At 43.2% G+C, this 17,771-nt stretch overlaps 2 protein-coding genes across 2 annotated transcripts in view; one reads left to right on the top strand and one right to left on the bottom strand.

Moving 5' to 3' along the window:
- The first annotated feature begins 207 nt into the window (after window positions 1–207).
- On the top strand, window positions 208–15,402 carry n4bp2l1.L (NEDD4 binding protein 2-like 1 L homeolog). Its single transcript, XM_018247691.2, has 5 exons — window positions 208–654; window positions 5,121–5,248; window positions 7,544–7,632; window positions 10,025–10,101; window positions 14,957–15,402. The coding sequence occupies exons 1-5, from the start codon at window positions 443–445 to the stop codon at window positions 15,057–15,059; spliced, it is 609 nt and encodes a 202-aa protein (XP_018103180.1). The 5' UTR covers window positions 208–442; the 3' UTR covers window positions 15,060–15,402.
- The window catches only part of brca2.L (BRCA2, DNA repair associated L homeolog), a 60,801-nt gene continuing 54,819 nt past the window's right edge, over window positions 11,790–17,771 (bottom strand). The window contains exon 28 of the mRNA XM_018247690.2: window positions 11,790–12,275. Coding sequence (XP_018103179.1) covers window positions 12,273–12,275 — 3 coding nt within the window. The 3' untranslated portion in view covers window positions 11,790–12,272. The remainder of the gene's footprint in view (window positions 12,276–17,771) is intronic.

Consider the following 17,771-nt stretch of genomic DNA (forward strand, 5'->3'; position numbering starts at 1 on the left):
GTCCCTTCATCCCACAGTTTCTTTGCTGGAAAGTTCTGTTTATTGGAGCTTTAATGTCATTATTTCCCCTGTCAGAGTGACCAGCAGGAGGCCCAGCGTAGATTCAATTCTAGAACTGATCCAATAATAATATAGAGAAGAGCAAATAAGTGTCCCCTGAGTGAGAGGTGCCAGACAATGACAGTCACGTGATGCTTTGCACACAGTCCCTATATATAAAGGCAGATGGTAACAAGTGGAGAGTGTAAGGGGAGGAGGAGGCCCAGATGTTGGTATGTGAGTGACAGGCAGGACAGTGGGACGGTGAATACACAGACAGACACAACTTGCTGCACATGAAGCTCCAGACACCGCCCTTGGGTGAAAACGCTGCCGCCCCGCTACCTCCCCCGCCCAGCGCTGCACTGGAAGGAGGAAGAGACCAGGCCCAGAGCGGGGCATCATGGATCAGCGACTTGTCGGCGCTTTTGGAAACCTGAGCCTTGATGAGCAAAACAGACATTACAGGCACCAGCGGCGACCCCAAAACACTCAACACAATCCTCCGCCGACTCCACAGCGCCCCCGCCCGGCCCCTCGCTCATCATCTCGATTCACTAAACACTTGTACCTGCTGAGGGGACTCCCGGGCTCCGGCAAGACCAGCCTGGCCAGGTACCAGCTCACCCCCAAACTGCTCATGGGCCGGCCCATTGTACTTCATATCTGATCCCCTCTACTGGCATCTACCTCTGAATGAGGGGGGAGAGAGATAGAGCTGGGTATTCTGCTACAGCTATAGTAGGGAGAGATGGTGCCTATAGTAACACTGGGATAATAGTCTCTGGGAAGGGAGTGTGACTGTGGGATAGCAGGTATAGTAGGGAGAGATGGTGCCTATAGTAACAGTGGGATAATAGTCTCTGGGAAGGGAGTGTGACTGTGGGATAGCAGGTATAGTAGGGAGAGATGGTGTCTATAGTAACAGTGGATAATAGTCTCTGGGAAGGGAGTGTGACTGTGGGATAGCAGGTATAGTAGAGAGAGATGGTGCCTATAGTAACAGTGGATAATAGTCTCTGGGAAGGGAGTGTGACTGTGGGATAGCAGGTATAGTAGGGAGAGATGGTGACTATAGTAACAGTGGATAATAGTCTCTGGGAAGGGAGTGTGACTGTGGGATAGCGGGTATAGTAGGGAGAGATGGTGCCTATAGTAACAGTGGATAATAGTCTCTGGGAAGGGAGTGTGACTGTGGGATAGCAGGTATAGTAGGGAGAGATGGTGCCTATAGTAACAGTGGAGATAATAGTCTCTGGGAAGGGAGTGTGACTGTGGGATAGCAGGTATAGTAGGGAGAGATGGTGCCTATAGTAACAGTGGGATAATAGTCTCTGGGAAGGGAGTGTGACTGTGGGATAGCAGGTATAGTAGGGAGAGATGTGTCTATAGTAACAGAGGGATAATAGTCTCTGGGAAGGGAGTGTGACTGTGGGATAGCAGGTATAGTAGGGAGAGATGGTGCCTATAGTAACAGTGGGATAATAGTCTCTGGGAAGGGAGTGTGACTGTGGGATAGCAGGTATAGTAGGAGAGATGGTGCCTATAGTAACAGTGGGATAATAGTCTCTGGGAAGGGAGTGTGACTGTGGGATAGCAGGTATAGTAGGGAGAGATGTGTCTATAGTAACAGTGGATAATAGTCTCTGGGAAGGGAGTGTGACTGGGATAGCAGGTATAGTAGGGAGAGATGGTGCCTATAGTAACAGTGGATAATAGTCTCTGGGAAGGGAGTGTGACTGTGGGATAGCAGGTATAGTAGGGAGAGATGGTGTCTATAGTAACAGTGGATAATAGTCTCTGGGAAGGGAGTGTGACTGTGGGATAGCAGGTATAGTAGGGAGAGATGGTGCCTATAGTAACAGTGGAGATAATAGTCTCTGGGAAGGGAGTGTGACTGTGGGATAGCAGGTATAGTAGGGAGAGATGGTGCCTATAGTAACAGTGGATAATAGTCTCAAAAAAAGGAAAACTTTTAATGTTTTAAACAAATACTCTATATCATATTAAGTGACATTTTAAAGGAGAAGGAAAGTCGTCTTGCACTTGGGGGTGCCAAATGTTAGGCACCCCCAAGTGATTGTATTGACTTAACTGAAACCCCAGGCCAGTGCTCCTATCAGCAGAAAACTGCACCGCACGGGGTTATACCAGTGAGCACCACGGAGTGATCCTCTTCCAGCTTCTTCTTTCTTCAAATTTCCCTGGGGGGACGCATGTGCAGTAGAACTAAATAGCCGACTAATCTGCTTTTCATTCTAATGCGCAGCCGAGCGAAGAAAGAAGAAGCTGGAAGAGGATCACTCCGTGGTGCTCACTGGTATAACCCCGTGCGGTGCAGTTTTCTGCTGATAGGAGCACTGGCCTGGGGTTTCAGTTAAGTCAATACAATCACTTGGTGGTGCCTAACATTTGGTACCCGCAAGTGCAAGATGACTTTCCTTCTCCTTTAAAGAATCTTACCAAACTGAAATATATATATAAGTAAATCTTGCCCTTTTACATCTCTTGCCTTGTACCACCATTTCGTGATGGTCTGTGTGCTGCCTCAGAGATCACCTGACCAGAAATACTACAACTCTAACTGTAACAGGAAGAAGTGTGGAAGCAAAAGACACAACTCTGTCTGTTAATTGGCTCATGTGACCTTACATGTATGGGTTGTTTGTGTGCACCGTGAATCCTACGATCCCAGGGGGCGGCCCTTATTTTTTTAAAATGGCAGTTTTCTATTTATGATTACCCAAATGGCACATACTACTAGAAAAGTATATTATTATGAAAATGGTTTGTTTACATGAAGCAGGATTTTACATATGAGCTGTTTTATGTGATATATTGTTCTACATTGTTCAGGGGTATAGTTTTCCTTTAAAGTCAGGGAGGGGGGGTGCAGTGTTGATTCCATATTTACAGATTAATCTATTGGCTGTCCTTGTATTTCCTTGTCATTATGGGCACAAGACAATTAAGTCAGTGTTTGGATTAGGCTGAATACTGTGGCTCTTGCCAAGGTTAATTAACTCTTTCCAATTGTTAATGTGACTGAGCAGCAATAAGTGCCCAGGTATCTAATCACTTCTGAACTGGGTCAGGTCACAACATTAATGTGAATAAAGCCGTGTCTGTTACTTGTAATTAAGGAGGAGGGGGTAGCTTGGGCCGGTGCTGGTAGGAGCAGGGGAGGGATAGCGGCAGCCAATCAGTCGGCAGTGATGTAACTAATTGGGTTTCTGTGGAGTAAAGAGAGCTAGAACCTGAGCCAGAAAGAATTCCATTATTGCTAAGAGAAAGAAACAAAATTAGCCATTTCATAATTACAGTTCCCCATTGAAGCCCAAATGTAAGTACGTTGGAAGGCAAGTTCCAGGGGGACTGCACTGAGCATTAAATATTATTTTCAGGCACAAATGTTGAATTGACATATCCTGTCATTTTCTCTGCTCGTGTTTCCCGGGTCAGTGAGTCACGGCCTCACTAACTTGCTCCAGTTTCATATATTTCCCAGCAGCATCAGGAGTTGCTGCAAATTGTCTCAGAATATCCCTCTCTACGTCATACTAAAAGTTCATTTAAAGGTGAACAATCCCTTTGACAGTTTAGGAAGTTGACGTCCTGGCTCAGCTTATATGAAAAGCAGGGTAATTAAAGGACAAGCTGAATTCTCTGTACTCAACATTTTTGAGCGCCCTTCATCAGTGCCAATGAGCCCTTCAACTGACAGTGCTCCTGTCCCTCTTTGTGTGCCAATGGCTGGTAAGGGTTAGATGCAGATAGGTGTAGTTGTAGGTTTAGCTACAGATAGGTGTAGTTTCCCAGTGTTAGCTGCAGATTGGTGTAGTTTCCCGGTGTTAGCTGCAGATTGGTGTAGTTTCCCGGTGTTAGCTGCAGATAGGTGTAGTTGCAGGGTTAGCTGCAGATAGCTGTAGTTGCCCAATGTTAGCTGCAGATAGCGGGAGTTGCACGGTTTTAGCTGCAGATAGCTGTAGTTGCTGGGTTAACTGCAGATAGCTGCAGTTGTAGGGTTAGCTGCAGATAGTTGTAGTTGCCGGGTGTTAGCTGCAGATAACTGTAGTTGCCCGGTGTTAGCTGCAGATAGTTGTAGTTGCCTGTTGTTAGCTGCAGATATCTGTAGTTGCCCATTGTTAGCTGCAGATAGCTGTAGTTACCCGTTGTTAGCTGCAGATAGCTGTAGTTACCCGTTTTTAGCTGCAGATAGCTGTAGTTACCCGTTGTTAGCTGCAGATAGTTGTAGTTGCCTGATGTTAGCTGCAGGTAGGTGTAGAAGCAGGGTTAGCTTCAGATAGTTGTAGTTGCCCGATGTTAGATGCAGATAGCTGTAGTTGCAGGGTTAGATGTAGATAGTTTGGACTGACAGTAGGATAAAGGGATAAATCCAGGTGGGCTCTGCTACAGAAGCAGTGAAAGAAGTACAGAGGGGTTGGGGTGAATCATCAGAGCACTATGTGGGCCTGACACCCCCTGCTGGCGAGTATTGTGAATAGCATCAGTTTACTGTTCTACTACTTGTGTTCTTAATGAGCCGTTTCAGCACTTATGTACCATCTATCACCTTTACTTTCATATCAGCAAATGAAACAGGGCAAACTGTGAAACCACTTTGATTTTCCAGCTCTGGGAGGAGGAAAAATAAACAGCATTTCCTAAGATTTAAAACCTTTTGCATAATGAACTTCTCACAACGAAGGAGTGGAAACAGGGACTTGTTTATACACGGCTCATTAGCTCCACTGAGATTAACTCATCTGACAGATTGGGCTGGTGCTAGGGATAAGCAGCGGTACTGCAATAAAAACATGGATGGAAATAACATCAATTACATAATTAAAGGGGAGATTTAGCCTAAATAGAATTAAAAGTTTCATTTATGTAAATGTAATTCTTTTGTGCCTGGCTATTTCTCTGGGTGACAGCAGGGGGCGCTCAGTCTACATTTTATGATATTAACAGTGTAAGAATGGCTAGTATCATGAAAGTGCTTCTATATTGCTCCCCTTTTCTACCCTGCGCCTCCTCTCTCATATTAATAATGTGACTTACATGTGTTTCACTGACTGCAGGAAACTGAAGCAGGATTACCCAAGTGCCCTTGTGTTCAGCACCGACGACTACTTTCTCATGGACGACGGCACTTACTTGTTTGATCATGAACTGCTGCCGGAAGCTCATAAATGGAACCAGAAAAGAGGTGATTGAGTTGTTTGCTAAACTCAGCGGCTTAAATTACTTTTAGTATGTTATAGAATGGCCAATTCTAAGCAACTTTTCAGTTGGTCTTCATTATTCATTTATTTTATAGTATTTGAATTGGTTGCCTTCTTCTTCTGAGTCTTTCCAGCTTTCAAATGGGGTTACTGACTCCCATCTTAAAACAAATGCTCTGTAAGGCTACAAATGTATTGTTACTGCTACTTTTTATTGCTCATCTTTCTATTTAGGCCTCTCCTATTTATGCCCCAGGCTCTTATTCATATCAGTGCACGGTTGCTAGGAAAATTTGGACCCTAGCAACTAGGGATGCACTGAATCCACTATTTTGGATTCGGCCGAACCCCGGAATCCTTTGCGAGAGATTCAGCCAAATACCAAACTGAATCCGCATCCTAATTTGCTCATGCAAATTAGGGGTGGGTAGGGGCAAACATTTTTTACTTCCTTGTTGTGTGACATAAAGTCACGTGATTTCCCTCCAATTAGGATTTGGATTCAGATCTGCCAGGCAGAAGGATTCAGCTGAATCCGGATCCTACTGAAAAAGGGCAAATCCCGAACCGGTGCAGCCCTACTAGTAGCCAGATTGCTGAAATGTCAAACTGGAGAGCTGCTGAATAAAAAATGAAATCACTCAAAAACCACAAATAATAAAAAATGAAAACCAATTGCAAATTGCCTCAGAATATCACTCTCTACATCATACTAAATGTTAACTCAAAGGTGTGAAAGTATGAAAGTAAAAGTGTTTTCCCCACTCATGTGCAAACGAATAAAGCCCACAATCTGGTTGGGGAACTGATACCAGAAAACGCTTCTGTTCCAGTGGCCATATTTGGTCAGACAGGTGCATAGTGAGCTGGGACACTCCTCATGTTTAGAGTCCCAACATGGCCACCCAAACTGGGCGCACCCTACGCGACATAGCACTCACTAGAATCATTTTCTTTCCTAATTATTTCCCCCCGTTGCAGTGTGAGCTAGAGTCCTGCAGCCGGTCGGGTACCCGCGGGTTACTCGCAAAAACCTGCGGGTTGCGGGTAGAAGTTCCAGGTGCGGCTAAAGACAGGTTTTGCGGGGCTTCTCAATAGCGATATTTACTCCTTTTTTTGGTCACATCTACTTCCGATGATGTTACTTCCTGTTTACAATGACAGCACTTCCAGTTTACTCCCTTTTTCTGACCGTGTCTACTTCCGATGACGTCACTTCCTGTTTACAATGACAGCACTTCCTGTTTTACTCCTTTTTTCTGATCATGTCTACTTCTGATGTCACTTCCTGTTTACAATGACAGCACTTCCTATTTTACTCCTTTTTTCTGATCGTGTCTACTTCCGATGATGTCAATTCTGGTTTACAATGACAGCACTTCCTGATTCTTGATGGTCAGCGGGTCGCGGGTCCGGGTTGCGGATAAGGTACTTGCGGGTAGGGTCAGTTAGCGGTTTCAATCGAGTAAGAATGCGGGTTGCGGGTCTCAAAAAATGGACCCGCGCAGGAGTCTAGTGGGTTTTTTTTTTAAAATAAAATCATATTAAAGGAGAACTAAAGCCTACAAGAATATGTTTAATAATTCTGTATTTTAAATACTGGACTGACTATACCAAGCCAGATATTGAGCAGCCCTATAACAGTAATGATCCAGGCCTTGCAACTGTATACAGTAATTTGACTTTTGAGTCACATGCTCAGTGTGCTCTGTGCTGCTGTTGAGAAGCTAAACATCAGAAATAATCAGAACATTAGCATAAACTGAGGACACATGTGTCATAGAAAATGTCCCCAGCACAGAGCATGTGCAGCGAATCACCAGAAAAGATACTGGGGCATTTTTGGAAGCACAGATCTCTGCTAAAGGGCTGTAGTGGGTTCAGTCCAGCACACGTGCTGAAATTATTTATTGAGACTTAGTTCTCCTTTAATAAAAGTTATGTTTTATTTTGACGGCCCTCTGTGCCCTTTCCTAATATACGATAGGATGGTGCAATAGAGGTGGGCTTTTGGTGGTTATTTATCTGCATTTTGTTTACACTGCATAAGCTATTGCTTGAACTATTCTAAGCAACTTTCAATTGGTCATATTTAATTTGCATCTATTTCATGTAACTACGAGCAGGGCACCTTTCCTTGCTGCTGGTGTTTAGCAGTAAAACCTGCAATTGAATATAAATGGTACTAGCCAAGGCCACTGTGCATCATGTACAGCTGAATGAACGAGATATATATAATAATATCAGATACTATTTAAGAACGCCATTTGTTTTTGCAGCACGCAAGGCAATGAAAAGAGGGAAGACCCCCATTATAATTGATAATACTAATGTCCAGGCGTGGGAAATGAAGCCTTATGCAGTCATGGTAAGTACACACGCACTGTAGCCTGTACAGACAAGAGGCGACTGTTATATCCACCAGGTGCTGATGTGTTGCCCCCACTGTCCAGCCATCACTATAGGAGAGAAAGGAACTCTTATGGGTTTAGGGAGTCCCGTTGCTGTCATGGGTCACTCCATATTGCTGATCCCTCTGTACTTATAGACAAGCCCCATTCTGAGGTCTCCCCCTTAGCGAGGGAGTTGCTAACTCCCTGTCAGTGTCAGCAGATCCTACTCATGGGATATACATTAAGGGTAGTGGCATTGGAAAATTATACTCCCTGTGCCTGACAAAGCACCCCAAAATAACCTTCTCATTCAATATCTGCCGATTAGTGACGTGCGGGTCGGGTAAAACCCGAACCCGCCCAACTTCCGGGTTCCTTTTATAGACCCGACCCGCCTCGCCAATGATGTCACAAAAGGGGGGAGCAGCTATAAAAGTGGAAGTCGGAAGCTGGCAGTGTAAGGTGGTGGGGAGAGCAGGAAGAAGAGCTCAACCTGCCCGCCACCCGCAAATGGGGTGCGAGGGTTGCCCGAACCCAACCCACCCACGGGTCGGGCTGGCCCTCACATCACTACTGTAGATGCTTCATCACCTGGTGAAGCGCAATTTTGTTGGGTGACAAAACACAGCACTGCATGTACATTGAGGCATGAAGCAGTATTGTGCATTAGTGCGGGTTGACCCAAAACCTGCAGTGACCCATGGGTTCAACCACTATTAGGGTGGGTTTGGGTTGAAATTTGGTCAACCATTGTGGGCTAGGGTTGGGTGCAGGTCAGACTGGGGAAACACACTGCTACTCTGCTCCTGAACATTCCCTGGGGTATATTTATCAAAGAGTGAAGTTAGAAACGGGTGAAAGTTCATCCTTTGATAAATACGCCTTTTAAAATTCCATAGAAATGAATGGAGAGTGGCAGTATTTCACTCTAGAGCACTGTGGTGATCTCTAACTTCACTCTTTGATAAATATACCCCCCCCCCCAGTCTTGGAACTAGAGGCACACACAGAAATAGATCAGAGAGTGAGACGATACAGGTTGGGATTGGGTGCGGCTCCTACAATGGCAACATTTTACAGGTCATGGTTGGGTGCAGGGTATCAGGGCCGGATTTCCCTCAGCAGCATCCTGAGGCCGCTCAGTCCTAGTGCCTGCTGTCTGTCTTCTCCTGCACCCCCCCCCTCACATACACATGCGCTGGAGCAACAGGGACCTGTGCGTCCCCAATGAACCTTACTAAGTGGGTACATTTCTGCCGCCCTAGGCCCGGGCTTTTGTGGCCTCACCACAACTCCAGGCCTGCAGGTTATAGTATTGCAGCAACAGGCTGAGTTTTCCCTGACCTGCACATAGTGACTAGTTTGCATTCCCCTGCTGTTTTATTTCCATGTCTATGAGCTGATTAGCTGAATCCTGCCCTTGTTTGTGGCTAACAAACACTCTAGTGCACATTTTCATAGCACTGTTTGTCAATCACTAGTGCTGCCATTGGTGTAGGCATTTCATTTAACTCTGTGGGGGAAGGCAGGGGAGGGTTTTGAGTGTTTTTTTTTTTTTTAACTCACTGAAAACCATGGCTGGCAAAGCACCTAAATTCCCCCCCCCCCCCGTGCCATTAGCCTAAACGCTCATGATATCAGTACTCCATTAACACTACCCCGTGAGCACAGTGTCGCTGCTGAATCTGCCCCTGGGTGGTTATGTTGATTGAAAGGAACGAATGAATTTCATAGTCGGTATTATGGGATAAGATTTCGTTTTGGGTTCCTCACACACACACACACACAATACTTACACTTGTTAAATTATCATTTGATTTGGGACCAGTATTTCAGGCAGGGCCACATTCCTACAGTAAGAACAGTCAGTCCAGAGCCCAACCACCCCCTGCTGCCCTCTGGTGTTTCCAGCAGCAATAACACACCACAAGATAATTATTATTCACATGCGCATGTAAAAAGGGTTGGATCATAAAAAAATGATCCTGGTGTTGCAAAATAAGTGCTGTGATTGGCTATTTAGACTGACAGCCTGCAGGAGGCTCTCATCTGTTTTTTTATGCAACAAAAACTTGCCTCCAATCAGGAGTTCAAAAAGAATTCAAAAATAAGCACCTGCTTTGAGTCCCCTGGGAGCAACATCAAAGGGGTTGGAGAGTAACATGTTGTTCACGAGCCACTGGTTGGGGATCACTGGCCCAGACTGACACATTTTCAGGTGATAATTAGGAGCCGTGGGCCAGTGATACCAGTAATAGGATGAGAAGGATACAACTGCCAGAAGTTTTATTTCCTCCCATATACAACTGTCAGACGTCCTACTAGACAGCAATGATCCTGATCATATGTCCATGACTTTACACTTAGGCACTCGAGAATCAATATCAAGTTCTATTCCTGGAGCCGAGCACTCGCTGGAAGTTCAATGTGGGGGAACTAACAAGGTACGTTATATATATTAATATATATCACGTGACAGCTGGAAGTACATATAGAATCCCGCTGCCTCCCATACTGGGGTAGGACACGGATGTCTTCTGCTCCATTCCCTCCCAGGGTTGTTAGGAATTGCCTTTATATGATACTGATACAGGCATTGTTTGTAACATGGTTTTTAAGTGGAAGACGGTTCTTTGGAAAATGACGTCAGCAAGAAAGTTGACACGGGGAAACAGAGAGAAAATAGGAGGGAAAGTCTTTATTCCACTCCAATGTTCTATGCAGGCTTTCCATTAGGAACACTTTGAGTATCACAAAGTATGAGTATCCTTTCAATTCCTAATCTTGCCAACTCTTTTGAATATCTGGTACCAGGCCAAAAGAAGGCATTAGCTATCCAGGTAGGACCTGCTATCCATACGCCTGAGTCCTGCATAGAACAAATTTCTAAGACCCGAACCCGCAGCCCGAAATCGCAACCCGCATATTTATCCACTTTGATCCGCTACCGGACCTGCAACTGCCTTATCAGCAACCCGCTGACCACCAACAAACCGGAAGTGACATCATCAAAAGTGGACGGGGACAGAAACACGTTTTGTAAAACTTTAAAAGGAGTAAAATATATACAATATTACATAAGATAAGAAATTTAGATTATACATGCACCTGAAAATCCTCTCTTTTTTTGCGGGTAACCCACGGGTACCCGACCCGCCGCAGGACTCTACTCCAAGGGTCTATCAGTCCTGTGCCGCCACATTATCATGGATACTAGTGGTTTCCAACACAGTATAGAGCAACAGGAGAACATTGTATCAAGTCTGTATAGTAAGTTTCCTTTCTTGCTCATTCCCATAGCAGCAGAGTAAAACATATGGGGACGTCTCAGGAATCTTGCTTACAATGGACAGTAGGGCCAGGCTTATGTTGTTAGGACTTGGACTGAGCTTTGAGGGATTTTAATATACAGGTATGGGACCTGTTATCCAGAATGCTCGGGACCTGAGGCTTTCCTGATAAAGGATCTTACTGTAATTTGGATCTTAATATTAGAAAATTATGTAAATATTAAATAAACCCAATAGGCAGGTTTTGCTTCCAATAAGGATTAATTATATTTTAGTTTCTGTTTTATTATTACAGAGAAAAAGGAAATCATCCTTAAAAATTTGAATTATTTGGATAAAATGGAGTCTATGGGAGACGGCCTTTCCATAATTCGGATCTTTCTGGATAACGGGATAACGGGTTTCCGGCTAACGGATCCCATACCTGTACAAGCTCAATAACTAGGGCTTGTGCTAAACATATTTTTATATCTATAGTTTTCAGGGCTGCCATTAGTGGGGACGGGTAGAAATCAACTTAGGGGCAAAGACAGAACTCAATTACGGACCACAAAAGAAGGACTTGACTAAGAACAGTCAGGGTTTGGGGTGAATGGATGTGGGTAGAACAGGGGGCATATGCTTATTTTTTCAAAGCACAGGTTCCCCACCCAAGCAACCTGGTTGGCCAGAGAGCCAAAAACCTGGTCCCCCTACCAACGATGCATAAGCCGTCCTTCTGGATAATTATATGTTCCTTATCAGAGAGTGAGGCAAGGAAGGTGTTTGGTTATACAGAGGTCCTTATCTACAAATTACCCATTTTCCAAGGGAAGTGAGGAGAGTTCAGAGAAACATAAAAATTTAAAGGAAAGCCACTAATTCATTTACTGAAGGGGGTTCAAGCATCTAGTGGGACTTTAATTTTAGACTGAACAGGGAATGCAGCTTCCCTTTCGTAGAGAGACTAGATGTAGTCGTGGGCTCTGGTTGCTGTTGCAATAAGTTCAGTGTCTGTCTCGCAGCCTCAGCTTCAAAACATTCCTGAGTCATTGTGACTGCAGAAAATCAGAGCCGCCATCATCATCATCCCCTGTGCAAAGTGATTCCACGTCCGTACAGTGAGGCTGTCACTTACAGTATCTTATGGGACGTTAAAGGAAAAGTCGATTAAGTCCCAGTTGAATTCCTTCCCGAAACAGCGGCACATGCAAGAACATCTCTACTGACATCATCTTCTCCCAGGCAGCAGATACGGCACAGTCATTTATTTACTGTATCTCAGGCTTTGCATGACCTCTGTGCTCTCTCCTGTGACTTCTCTATGGTTCTTCATCAGGAGACAATCACTAGGGAAAGGGAATGACAGCAAAGTAAGGGGCAGCAGCTGTTTCCGAAGCAAAATGATTTAATTAAAGGGGAACTATTGCGACAGAAATTTTAATGTAAGCTTCATCCTACTGAAGAAGACATTTTCTTAAGATAATCAATTGAAGATTCTATATAGTTTTTTAAATAATCAAGTTACTCTTAACAATCCCTCTCTCGACGTCTGTCTCTCCACATTCTTAAAGGGGTTCACCTTTAAGTTAACTTTTAGTATGTTACAGAATGCCCAATTTTTAGCAACTTTTCAATTGGTCTTCATTATTTATTTATTTATTTATAGTTTCTCAATTATTTCCCTTCTTCTTCTGACTCTTTCCGCTTTCAAATGGGGGTCACCAACCCCATCTAAAAACAAAAGGTCTGTAAAACTACAAATCTATTGTTAGTGCTACTTTTTACTACTCATCTTTCTATTCAGCTTTCAAATGGGGTCACTGACCACATCTAAAAACAAATGCTATTTAATGCTACTAATGTATTGTTATTTTTTTATTACTTATCTTTCTTATTCAGGCCCTCTCCTGTTTATATTTCAGTCTCTTATTCATAGCAATGCATGGTTGCTAGGGAAATTTGAACCCTAGCAACCAGTTAGCTGAAATTGCAAAGCTGCTGAATAAAAAGCTAAATAATTAAAAAAAAAAAAAACACAAACAAAAAAATGAAAATCAACTGCAAACTGTCTCAGAATATCACTCTCTACATCAAGTTCATTTTAAGTAGAACAAACCCTTTAAAGCAACAGTTGGGAGTGTGATTTTGACCGTGTTCCTTTTGCCTAGAATATGCATTAGAGTTCACTCTCAATAGGACAATAAACTTGCGTATTTCAGAAATAGTACAGAAGTTTTATTTAAGAAATGTCCTTGTTTCATTATGATGAAAACTTCTATTCAATCCATTTTTGTAATACATTATGTTATGAGCTTCTGGATCAGCCCAAAGCAAATACAAGCCTTTAGCAATGGAGATGTTTGCCCCTGATCCTGTTTTTAGGGTTTAGTTCTCCTTTAAAGATGATGAAACCCTTCTACCCCTTCTGTAAAAGTGCCCCTGCCAGAGATTTATCAGGTTTGCAGTCTCTGGGGGGGGGGGGAATGCTCATGCAGTTGGGGTTCCTTTTTGGAGTAAGTGGGGTTCACCCTACTCATCTTGAATACTTGGAGACAATGGAGGTCATTTATCAACACTAAGCAAAATTGCCCGTGGGCAGTTACTCACAGGGTCGGACTAGGTGGCCCGAGGCCCACTGGGACTCCTGTCCAGGGCCCCCCTCTGGACACCTAGTGTGACGTCACGCATGCGCAAGAGGACGTCGTCTTGCGCATGTGTGTAGGGCCAGGAAAGGGTGCCGATCAGGGCCAGAGCTGACAAGGTTTTTTCCCGGTGTCCCGCCGGGCCAGTCCAACCCTGTTACTCATAGCAACCAATCAAATTGCTGCATTAATTGCTCTCTGAAAAAGGCCAAATACTGCTTGTTTGCTATGGGTTACTACCCAAATTTGCCTAGTGTTGATAAATGAGCCCCAGTAGAAGCAGCTGGATCTGTATCTATGCTGGTCATGGTAGGATTTCCTCTGTGCTCAGACTCGCATTGATGTACAAAGCAAAGCAAAGGACCCCGGGGTCAGAGGATGAAAGATGTCTATGACCACAATGTCACCTTTCAGACTGTTCTCCATGCTGAAAAGCCATAAGGAGAGCTGGGAAAACTGGAAGATGGACTGTACCCAAAACCTTAAAAAACCTGGAATTCTTTTTAAGAAGAATTTTGATTGGCTGCCTTTGAAGGGACCCAAACATTGTCGATTGTTAGTGCTGAATCGTCAGATACAGGTAGAATTCTAATGTTTCTCCCTGTATATCTGACAATTCAGCTCTAAAACAAACAATCTTTCTTGGAAAGATCTTTTCCAAAAAAGATCGTAATTGTTACGTCTATGGCCACCTTAAGAGCGGGATGCAGGGCTCATTTACTAACATAAGTGCTAATTGCAACCAATCAGCTAAAAGCTTTTAACAGTTTTCTACAAGTTACAAAATGAAACAAGATCTCTGATGTTCATGAACCAAGCCCTGTAGTGTTCTTATCTGGGAAATGAACAAAGAAAACAGGTACCGGCACACAGGTGCAATTCAAGTAGGGGACTTAACCCTTACGTGTTTATTAAGTCGACACAACGTTTCGGGGGCAACTCCCGCTTCGTCACCTGACAGCTAGGGATGCACCGAATACACTATTTGGGATTCGGCCGAATCCTTGGTGAAAGATTAGGCTGAATACCGAACCAAATCCAAATTTGAATATGCAAATTAGGGTCCGGAAATTGAAATCGTACGAATAGAATTAATAGCACATTCGATTCAAAGTTTTTCCCAAAAAAGACTTTTTCAAAGTCTACCAATAGACTCCAAATAGGTTCAAGGAGGTCCCCCATAGGCTAAAACAGCAATTCGGCAGGTTTTAGATGGCGAATGGTCGAATTAGAATTTTTAAAGAGACAGTACATGATAAATTTCGAAATTAGAATTTTTTAATTTCTTGCAAATTCGAATCGAATTTTATTTTTTTCATTCGAAAATTCACCTCGACCTTTGATAAATCTGATAAACCTAATGTTACTCTCCCGTTTGCCATTAGAAGAAACAGCCATGGCGTTCCTCGGGAAAAGATTCAGAGGATGAAAGATGTCTATGACCACAATGTCACCTTTCAGACTGTTCTCCATGCTGAAAAGCCATAAGGAGTGCTGGGAAAACTGGAAGATGGACTGTACCCAAAACCTTAAAAAACCTGGAAGTCTTTTTAAGCCGTCCCCTAAACACATGAAAGATGCAACAGTCGGGGAATCATTTCTGAAAACTGGGGGAACTTTTCAGTTCAGCCTTTCTTCTGAGCCACTGACTACAGGTGATGTAAAGCAAAGAGACCACCCCCTAAATCACCCAGTCATTGGACTATTCTTTATACAGATATGCAGTGCACAATACAACACAACTGCACACATTCCACATATAGTAAATAAAGTACCCCCTGTTGTAAAATATAAGGATATAATACACAAAAGCTATGAATATCTTGTAAATTATATCTTTATAAACGGTGAGTTCTGATGTCATTTCTGTCACATGACTCACTGAAACATGTGTATTATAATAAATAAAGTACCCCCAGTTGCAAAATATGAGGATATTAGAAGTAACCTCGGAGTTCCATGACCTGTATAAAAACACTCGGCCTTGTGTTTTTATATGGTCATGAAACTCCTCTGTAACTTATAATATCCTTATATTTTACAAGAGGGGGTGCTTTATTCACTATATTATAAGTCACTGAGGAGTTTCATGACCATATAAAAACACGAGGCTGAAGGCCGAGTGTTTTTATACAGGTCATGGAACTCCTAGTTGACTTCTAATATCCTCATATTTTGCAACAGGGGGTACTTTATTATAATACACACGTTTCAGTCATGTGACAAATGACATCACTAAGCTCCGATTACAACCAATGACATCACTAAGCACCGTTTATAATAATATAAGTTACAGGATATTGACGGGTCTAGATTCTTACATGAATCGTTAAAGGGGACATAAACCTTGCCATATAACAACGCAAAACTGCTCAGAGTAATTTATATTTTTTAGTATGAATTCATTTCTATACTGCTAATATAATGAATGTGTAACCTGAGTGCCTCCTTGCTGTTTTTACCCAGGCAGAACGATCAAAGCTTAGATTAGTGAAGTCGGAAGTGACACTTCCCTGCTCAGTTAAATGTGACAAGAACAATAGAATTGAGCAGGAATGCATCAGGAGACACTTCTTGCGTTACACTGCAAATAATTCACTCTACAATATAAAATTTGATTCCTGAACCAGCAAGTGTATTTTTTAGTAGTAATATTGGCATGTAGGCAGCCATCTCAGGTCATTTTACCTTTCAGAAAGAGCCTGCACTTCAGGATGGAACTGCTTTCTGTCAGGCTGTTGTTTCTCCTACTCAATGTAACTGAATGTGTCGCAGTGGGACCTGGATTTTACTATTGAGTGTTGTTCTTAGATCTACCAGGCAGTTGTTATCTGGTTACCTTCCTATTGTTCTTTTGTTTGGCTACTGGGGGAAGAAGGGGGTGATATCATTTCCACTTGCAGTACAGCAGAAAAGAGAGACTGAAGTTTATCAGAGCACAAGTCACATGACTTGGGGCAACTGGGAAACAATATGTCTTAGCCCCATTCAAAAAAATCTGTTTGCTCTTTTGAGAAACTGATTTCAGTGCAGAATTCTGCTGGAGCAGTACTGTTAACTTGTGTGTTTTGGAAAAAAAAAAAAAAAAAAAAACATTTTTTCCCATGACAGTAGCCCTTTAAGTTAGACTTATCGATTCAGGTAGTTTTGCCTGACCCATACACAGGCCTACAGAACAGAATGCTCTGGTGCCACATTCACGATATTAACCTAAAATAATATTAATATAAATCGCAAAAGTACTCATAAGAACACCCTGATCAATTTTGCATTTATTAATAATAAAATGAATGTGTCCCCCTTTTAATCCCAAACTTACTTGTAAGATTATATACAGTGACTTATCCAGTAACCTTTAGAGCAGGGGCACACAAAGCTACTGGGGGAGATTAGTCGCCCAGCGACAAATCACTTCTTCTTCGGGCGACTAATCTCCCCGCCGGCTAGAATGTAAATCGCCGGCGGGGTGGCACTTGGAGCATAGTAACATAGTAACATAGTAAGTAAGGTTGAAAAAAGACACATGTCCATCGAGTTCAACTTTTTGTTTATTAACTACCTATCTGCCAATTGATCCAGAGGAAGGCAAAAAAAACCCATCTGAAGCCTCTCCAATTTGCCTTAGAGGGGGAAAATTCCTTCCTGACTCCAAAATGTCAATGGGACCAGTCCCTGGATCAACTTGGACTATGAGCTATCTCCCATAACCCTGTATTCCCTCACTTGCTAAAAAGCCATCCAACCCCTTCATAAAGCTATCTAATGTATCAGCCTGTACCACTGATTCAGCGAGAGAATTCCACATCTTCGCACTTAGTTTTCCGAAGTTGCCTCACAAGGAAACTTTGGGCGACTTAAGAAAACGAAGCTCTCAGAGTGCCATCCCACTGGTGATTTAGATTCTAGCCCGTGGGGAGGCAGTTCGGGGAGATTAGTCGCCTGAAGAAGCAGCGATTTGTCGATGGGCGACTAATCTCCCCCAGTAGCTTCGTGTGCCCCTGCCCTTAGACTTCATTTGCATTCCTCCCTATGGAACAGGACATTCCCAGTTTACACAATGAACATTCGATCTCGTCCAATCGACATTTCAGGTTTCAGCTGTACAGTACATTGTTCTGAGTTTTGTAGCAGCAGTCGCTGCCAGTGTCTTCAGGTCTGTAGCAATTTAATAGAAAATAAAGAATTGATTGTGTAAATGTG

The sequence above is a fragment of the Xenopus laevis genome, chromosome 2L (assembly GCF_017654675.1).
Source record: "Xenopus laevis strain J_2021 chromosome 2L, Xenopus_laevis_v10.1, whole genome shotgun sequence".
In the NCBI taxonomy this organism is placed as follows: domain Eukaryota; kingdom Metazoa; phylum Chordata; class Amphibia; order Anura; family Pipidae; genus Xenopus; species Xenopus laevis.

Excerpts from the sequence above, each read along its gene's own strand:
- n4bp2l1.L (XM_018247691.2), top strand. The coding sequence starts at position 443 with ATGGATCAGCGACTTGTCGGCGCTTTTGGAAACCTGAGCCTTGATGAG. Across the intron at positions 5,249-7,543 it reads TAAATGGAACCAGAAAAGAG|CACGCAAGGCAATGAAAAGA; the intron begins GTGATTGAGTTG and ends TTGTTTTTGCAG. Across the intron at positions 7,633-10,024 it reads TGAAGCCTTATGCAGTCATG|GCACTCGAGAATCAATATCA; the intron begins GTAAGTACACAC and ends CTTTACACTTAG.